General features: G+C 35.5%; 1 protein-coding gene across 4 annotated transcripts in view; it reads right to left on the reverse strand.

Annotated features, from left to right (window-relative positions):
* Positions 1-8,468, reverse strand: part of ANTXR2 (ANTXR cell adhesion molecule 2) — a 104,512-nt gene that overhangs the window by 88,341 nt on the left and 7,703 nt on the right. For all 4 annotated transcript variants that reach the window (XM_072405297.1, XM_072405295.1, XM_072405296.1 and 1 more), the window contains 2 exons: positions 8,128-8,199; positions 1,312-1,383 (listed from right to left, as the gene is read on the reverse strand). In XM_072405297.1, coding sequence (XP_072261398.1) covers positions 1,312-1,383; positions 8,128-8,199 — 144 coding nt within the window. The remainder of the gene's footprint in view (positions 1-1,311; positions 1,384-8,127; positions 8,200-8,468) is intronic.

Consider the following 8,468-nt stretch of genomic DNA (forward strand, 5'->3'; position numbering starts at 1 on the left):
AAAAATCAATTAATAAATATGCATTGCTGCTAATGAATAAAATACCAGCAAGGACCTTTTGAAAAGAGAATCCACCAACCTCTTAGTGCTAGTGTCACACCAGAGTACTGTAGGTTAATTAACCCTGCGATTTCTTCACCCCTTGCTCCAGTGCTTTTGAGATCTCCTGCTCTCTCTCTGCTCCCTCCTTCCTCTTGGTATCCCTCCGTGTACCACGTGACCACACCCTCCGAAGAAGCCAATAGGGCTTACTTTCGGGGGAGGGCTTATATTTCACCCTTGCATGATTAGCATGCTAGGGCTTACTTTCGGGGTAGGTCTTATTTTCGGGGAAACACGGTATTAATATTATTACACAGTATTTATAAAACGCCAACATATTACGCAGCGTTGTACATTTAATAGGGGTTGCAAATGACAGACAGATGCAGACAGTGACACAGGAGGAGAGGACCCTGCCCCAAAGAGCTTACAATTTAAGCTTTAAAAGCTAATAGCTGTCAGTGCTTTTAAAAACAAGAGTCACGTTCCTGATCAGCTCTCAGCAGAAAAGCCAGGCCTGCACGTCACATCAAGGAAGCAATGATGTACAGCTGTTCACTATTTTAACTCTGTTCCAATATTTATATCCCCAATCTGATTTCTTCAACTGTGATTTCAACCAGTCTGCCCCTGAGTTCTGTGTCCTGTGCCTGCTCTATGTCTCCATTTCTCTGCTCTACCACTTTTGAACTGTCTGCAAAATCCATGTACAAATAATAATGTACAATATTTCCATTAATATTAGAAGCTATGAGTAAAAATAACAAATGTATATTTTATATTATATAATATACAAGACATTATGAGGTTAGTAGCATGAACATGGTGCTTTCATTTTTTTTCCTATTTCCCTCTGGCGTAACTATACTTATGTATATCCAGTCATCAAATTTTTGTTGTGCAGTAAAAATCACATTTTTGTCACCATATTGATTGGGTGAATCTTAGATGAGGATGTACTTTTTAAATGGATTTTGTGGGGGTCCATTTATATTTTATTTTCTCAAACATGTTACACAACTTACACCCAGAATTTAAAGGTTGAATTAAAGACCCCTGGTCCTACATTCACCCCAGTTATGGCCACTCTTGTTAGTTAGAGTAAAACTAAAAAAAAGGATAAATAGACATTTACATAACTGTAATGGTATGCCAAATCAATACAAATATTATTTTTTTTTTCCAAGACAAAAACCACTGTATATCCTAGTATGCATAGTCAATAATGTATGTCTGTCTTTATCCTAACAAAAGCACATATTTTTTTACCTGTCACCAGTTAGCGGCAAAATCATAGTTGCTTGAGTCGAAAATACAATAATAGACACTCTCAGTCTTGGACTAGAAAGAGAAAAGAAAACACAAAGATCAATAACCAATGTAATTAACCCCTAATCGTTCTAAGAACCTAACATACAGAAATAAAAGGCCATAGGCCATAAACAAATATTTTATCCGATATCACCAATGTAATTACATGTACATACTACTTTATTTGTACGTTTTGTCATTGTGTAAGAAGGGAGGGAAAAAAAAGGAGAAAAATACATGAAGACAGAAGAAAAAAAAGCTTGAAATAAACACTAGACAATGGAAGCAAATAATAGTCAATACTGATCATCAAGGCATTCAATAGATCTAGAAAGAAAGGATCTTTGTTACCTTGACATTCTATAAATTTAACTTGCCACAATTCTATGCTGCATCCCAAGCCTCTCAATTGTAATTTTAAAGTGATGCTCAGAATCAGATTAGGGTATGAAACTACAGGATTGCAGTTTGGGTCCATAATCCCATCAGCCAAATACACAAGGTTTTTCCCTTAAAATATTTTGGCAAACTGCAAGCATTGAGTAAACTGGGACTGGATGTCAGCCCATATTCAGTATGATAGATGGATGGATGGATGGATGGATGGATGGATGGATGAATGGATGGGTGGGTGGATAGATGGATAGATAGATGTTTTTCTCCTTTATAAATTTGCATCATGACCTTATAAACTCCTTGAAGATTGGTTTTATCCATGTTGGCGATGAGTGCAGTCAGAGCGACAGAGGGACTGTAGAATGAAGAATGTACCAACAAAGAAAATGGCCCACCTATACTTAACATATGAAACAAATTAAATTTTGCTTTTGTTTGCTTAGTAAAAATGAATGTATTTATTATTATTGTTTAGAACTAACTTACAATTACAAAAAAACAAGCTGCTTTCACATCTAACATAAAGTAAATTAAAAATATTCTACATTTATTGGTTCATATTTGTTAGTTATATGAACTAAATGAACTGCTTTGTTCCTGAAACTAAACACCCATTAGGAATAATATAAACAGAAATGTTGAAGCGTTGCTCAGTTCTCCAACATCTTTAATGTTTAATTTGATCTGAGTGGTCTTGCCTATAATGTGTATTCAGATGCACAATATGAAAATGCATGAACAAGCACAATTCAGAGGTTTAGACAGTAAGATTGAATAGCACACTAACTGCCAACTATGCTGAACACAACTGTGTAGACCCAGATTTCATTCTGATTTTAACAGCCTTGGTCTAACTAGATAACATATAATGTTTCTGGAAGGCTGGTCACCCTTTAAAACTTGTACACAGGCTGGCATCTGGATAAGCGAAGCATATATTAAACAAGTCTGACTGCATTTGGCATGCCTCAAAAATAGCCATTCAGGATAATTATCAGTTATACAATAGTGGAGTTTATCAGAATTGATTGCACTTGGCAGCCACAGAAATTTCAAACTGCACAGTGACCTAGACTTCTCAACATTGTCAACATTCCAGCATCAGATAGATAGATAGATAGATAGATAGATAGATAGATAGATAGATAGATAGATAGATAGATAGATAATTCAAATGTTGTTGCTGTTAAGAGGGCCATTTCTGTTTATTCCTCAAACTTAATGAAATGTGTAAATTAAAATACTACTTTACCAAACATCAGTGTTAGTTGAAGAACATTAGGACAGAGTTAAACATTACATAAATTATTGTCTAATAAAGCCATGGTCATTAAATAATTGCCTTTGCTGTTAGATTGTGCATGTACTGCATAATTATGTCAAGTAACATCTACAGACATCTTCAGGTTCTTTCCCGATGTGTTACCAGCCTCCTCCAAGTGTGGTAAGGGTTAAGTGTAAGTGGAGGAGAGAAAGGAGGGGGTGGTTAGGGGGGCCTAGTCGGAAGTAAAGGGGAGGAGAGTAGAGGGGTTAAGTAGTGGGTCCAACAGAAGAGAGGGACAGTTTTTTGTGGGAAGAATTTCCCACCCACCCTTCCTTTCTTTAGGGTGAGGACAGTTGGTGGTTGGGGGTAGGAGGGTAAGAGGGTAAGAGGACTGGTTATTTGGAAGGGCAACCCAGTGGTAGGGTGCCCATTATTGGTGTTATGGTGGGGCCCCTGAGGTGGTGCTGGGCGGCTAGGGACCAGTGTGCTTCAAAATGGTAAATGACATTTGGTGGAGCGGGCTTTACCTTTCCTAGACCTTGGGGTTAAAAAACTGAAGTTGAGGTTTTAAGGTATTAAAAATATTAAGGAAAGTTTTATATGTTAGCAAATCTGAAATGTTAGTGTTTTATTAATATTGTAATATTGTGCTAATGTGGTTATTTATATATTTGTTCATGTAAAATATATGTTATTTAATAAAGTATTATTGTTATTTATGGTGAATTAAAAAAGTTTATCTTTGTTAAAAAAAAACGCTGCTTGCCAGCCATTTTTATCCCAAGCAGGTGTCCATGTATTTTTAAGGAGGGAGAGGTTGGTAAGCAATAGGGGGGTCAGGGGGGGAGAGATATAAGTAAGAATTAAGTGTGGGAAATGTTTAAAAAAAGAAAGTGTAGGAAGTTTAAATGGGGGGAGTAGGTTCTGGAGAAAAGGGGGCAAAGATCTGAGCTACCCTAGTCAAGGGTTTTTAAATACATTTAAATCTTTGTGTACAGAAAGAACACATTTATAACAAAATAAGAAGTCACACATACACACACACAGTATAAAACTTCACAGCATTTCACATGGATCTTAACAGAAGGGATCCACATGCTCTGACTTGCATAGGAGAGTGATCTATAAATGACAGACTGCCTTTAAAGCCCAGTTATACCTGATTAAAATGGAGCAATCTTCAATCATGTGCCTGAATGCACAGTACAACAAATGGATTTTTAATTTCTTAGTTGGTAGAAAATGAGCTCTTTTAATTAAAACTAGTTAGGCAGAAACATTATATTACATTCTGCTTTTCTTTGCATTTGTCTGTTTGGCAATTAGGTGAATCAAGATGAAAACAGACATTTAATGAACATATGAAGATTTTGCCCATAAGGTTCAATAGGATTTCATCATCATTAGAACAGCAGTAATTAACTAATCAAGAATAAAGGGAGCACTCAGTAACAGTCGTGTCAGATTTTCATTGTTGCTTATATCATTTGTTGAAATTTTATTGCCTGCTTTGTATTTGAATGAATGAAGCATCGTGTTTCTTGAAAAAAAAAAAAACAACAATCAATTACAAAGCTTGAAAGAATACAAAAAAGACTTTATTCTTTAAATGTCTTATGTGGTGTAGCACAAATCAGTTTCTGGCGCTGTGCTTAAATTAGAAAGTTCACTCACAAAAGTTTGCTTTTAGTTTTGATCCATTACAGCTTGATTATAAAAGCTCAAACACATGCTCGTGGGCAAGACACAATTTCCTACCACATCATTCCATGTAACCTCCCCATGCTAAGGAATCTAAAGTGGCCGGATATGAAATACTCATGTGATCATTCATACAGCACAGCAACACAGCATTCTTACAACACCAGGTCTTCAGAAACAAGTGAATTCTTCATTAAGGTGGTGTGGTGCAGTAATGCAGATATAATACACATGATCACGCACACTATTGCCAATTTAACTAATAAAAGGGGTGAGAGAAAGGATTGGGTTTAGGGGTAAATTAAGGATTGGACTTCATTTTTCATTGCTGTCTACACACTCCCTAAGCAAGTTGCATTTACTACAAATGTGAATTATGTTACTCCCTTGTGGTCATCACTGCACATCTGTGGTTAATTTTGGAAGAGGTTCAAGGAACAGCAAGCACAAAGGATATTAAGAGATGCTCTTTAGATTTTATCTAGTTTGGTACTATGAAAGGTTATAAGTAGTCCTGCTTTAAACGTGCACAAAATGCATTATTCAATATCTCATTCTAGTAGCAGTTTTAAATAATATATAATCACATGATGCCTGATTGTTTAAAACTCTCCAAGGAGAAGATACACTTTCATCAGTGAAGCTGGGTGATCCAGCAAACCTGGAATGGATCTGGTCCAGGATTGAAAACATTAGCATATCCTGTCCAGCCTTAAAGAGTTTCCCAACTCCCAACTCTTTCTTAACTCTTTCCCAACAACAAGAAAACTTAGATTAGGGAAATAATTATTTAGATGTACCTTGGACACCATAATATCTAAATACAACCAAGGACTTGTTCTATTGGTAGTATTAGTATTAGTAGTATTAGTATTAGTAGTTGAATAACAGTGTTCTAAAAAGCCAGCAACACTTGACCATGGATTCCTCATTTATTATATTATGAACTAGATTGCTATATATTTTTTTCATTTCTACCCCTGTAATCTACACTACGTATATTGGCACTTTAAAGATAAAAGATAATAATAATCGTCTTTTACAAATCTTAACTTCTCCTCAGTTTTTATTTTTTTTAAAGACTATGAATGTACAGCACCATCATTATGGGACTGTGAAATACTTAACCAGTGGCCCTTTAAAAGCTGTGATGGGAAAAAAGAAGGTAAAAAGAAGAGAAAACTAGATGAACACTAGAAATGCACAATACATATGACGTAGTTCCAGAGGAATGTTGTTTACTGACCATTAGTTACATAGGGTCGCATAAGGATCTGTTGAGTAAGGCTTTTTTAGGAAGGAAGTTTTGTATAAACTCGAACTTGATTTGTTAAACAAAAAACAAAAAAACATTAGTTTTTTTTAGAAAAGGAAGATATTGTATTACAGTCAGATACAATATATCTTGAATGGTTTAGGTAATATATGTAAAAAATAAACAAAGGATACTTTCTACACAATATTTTGAGAACAAATCTGCTGACATGTTCTGAACAATAATGAATATAATATGACACAACCACAGATACACTTAAGTTCCACATGTATTGTAAACTGTATCACTTAAGCAGAATCAAATCATAATTAATTGAAGCATAACCACAGAAGCAAATAAAAATAGCTTGTCTCAGAAACTCTTTGATATTTGGTGTTGTTTGTTGTTGATCTATGTAGACCCATGACAACAGATTATCCTCAAAATGCTTTTTATATTCTGGCCTTTATAAGGTAAAAACACTTAATAAGAAAGACCTATCACTGAATCTGTGGGTTTCATCATTCGCTGAAATATATTTTACGTATCTTCCTGTTTAGGTCTGATGCAAATCCATTAAACTAAACAGAAGCATAAATGATGCCAGACATTCTTTTCCTACGTACTGGCTGCTTTCACCCAATAGGCTTTGCTAGGACAGGGACAAGATCTGCAGTTATTGCCACAGTCCTGTAACCCTAACACAATGAACCTTGTCCTGGAATATTTGGCACCAGGGTTGAGTGAAAGGAAAATATCCAGAAGCATATATAACTAAATTGGAGATTACTCTAGTTACCTTTTTAATAGTATAGAATTTTTTTTTTGATAAAATATGGCCATTGTGATATAAAATGATCATAGTAAGACAAATGTTAGACCTCTGCATTTGTTTCAGTTAATCAATATAAACATTATTACAGTTTAAAAACGGTTATTGTCATTATGTTAGAAAAAATAAATTCTCCTGACCAAATGCATTGCAGTTTTGCTGTATCGCCCAAGTTTTTTCATGATAGTCTATCTTCTGCAGTCTTTGAGAGCGTTAATAAATCAGACCCCAAGTGTAAGGTTAAATGTTGAAGTTAGAGTTGGACAGATGGTCAGTGATAGGGTTAGGTTGCCAGACGTTTTGTGTTATTGTAAGATTACAGAAAGGGCCAGTCTAGTCAAATAATCTCTTGTGAATCTATTTCAAAATTTTTTACCTGGAGATCTTGCTAGTAACAACACTAGTTGACTAAGTTATGTCACTGCCTTGCAGTTAGCAGCAACGCTTTCAGCCTGCCATTCAAACTCAGTCAACTGGCTGTTGGGTTCCCTATAGGACTTATCAGATAAGCAACCAAACAGCCATTGGAAATGTGTTAAATGGCAGGCTGACAATACATCTGTCATGTGTTCTCTTTACAATGAATTAACTTTACTTTTCTGGCTTTTCTATCGTTTGTGGAAAAATCCCATACAGATAACTAAATTAAACCCATAAAGGTAAGTTTAAATCAAAATAGTAATATTAGTAGCATGGTTAGATAACTTAAGGAAAAGAAGTAACACATCAACATCCCTAAGGGTTCACTTAGAGCACTTACTGGTAGTAAGGAAATCTGAAAATCTGAATATAACACATGACAATGTTCTGGCATGCATGGCACAACCATGCCAAAAATACCACATGCAAATTAATGGACTACCCAAAGCATTGTGGTGCCCAACACAACACAGGTTAACACATGGGAGTTTAACCCACCACACTGGACTGGGCTAGGATGAATGGACCCTAAAATAACATCTCCCCCTGTGAAGACAATGGGCGTGATTTTTGTAAAGCTCTCCAAGACTGGAGAAGATTTACTATCATAGAAGACATGTGTGATCCAGCAAACCTGGAATGAATCTGATCCAAGAATGAAACTTTTTGAAAACTACAAACAATGAAGATCTTCATTAAATGAAGAAATCTTCAAGGTTTGCTGGATCACCCAGGTTCACCCATGAAAGTCAATCTTTACCAAATCAGGGCTACTGACTCTGTTGTTGCTCCAGTTTACACAAAAAATTAAGGTATCAACGATAATCCTTATTAATTCTGTTTCATTGTTCAAATCAGTTAAGCATGCACATGAAATCCCCTTCATGTGAGGGAAATAAAACTTACCTTACAAATCTATGGGTTATATTTGCTACAAACTGATAGATCTCAACCCAGTTGTGTGCAACACTTCCCGACCTTAAAGGAAAAAAACAACAGTTCAAATTAAAATATATAATATACAAAAAATATAAGCTACAAGGCTGCAAATTAAAATAAGCATTATTATAAAGAAGCGATGGATAAATAGATAGATGGATAGATGGATAGATAGATAGATAGATAGACAGACAGACAGACAGACAGACAGACAGACAGACAGATAGACAGATAGATAGATAGATAGATAGATAGATAGATAGATAGACAGACAGACAGACAGACAGACAGACAGACAGACAGATAGA

The sequence above is a fragment of the Pyxicephalus adspersus genome, chromosome 3 (assembly GCF_032062135.1).
Source record: "Pyxicephalus adspersus chromosome 3, UCB_Pads_2.0, whole genome shotgun sequence".
Classification (NCBI taxonomy): domain Eukaryota; kingdom Metazoa; phylum Chordata; class Amphibia; order Anura; family Pyxicephalidae; genus Pyxicephalus; species Pyxicephalus adspersus.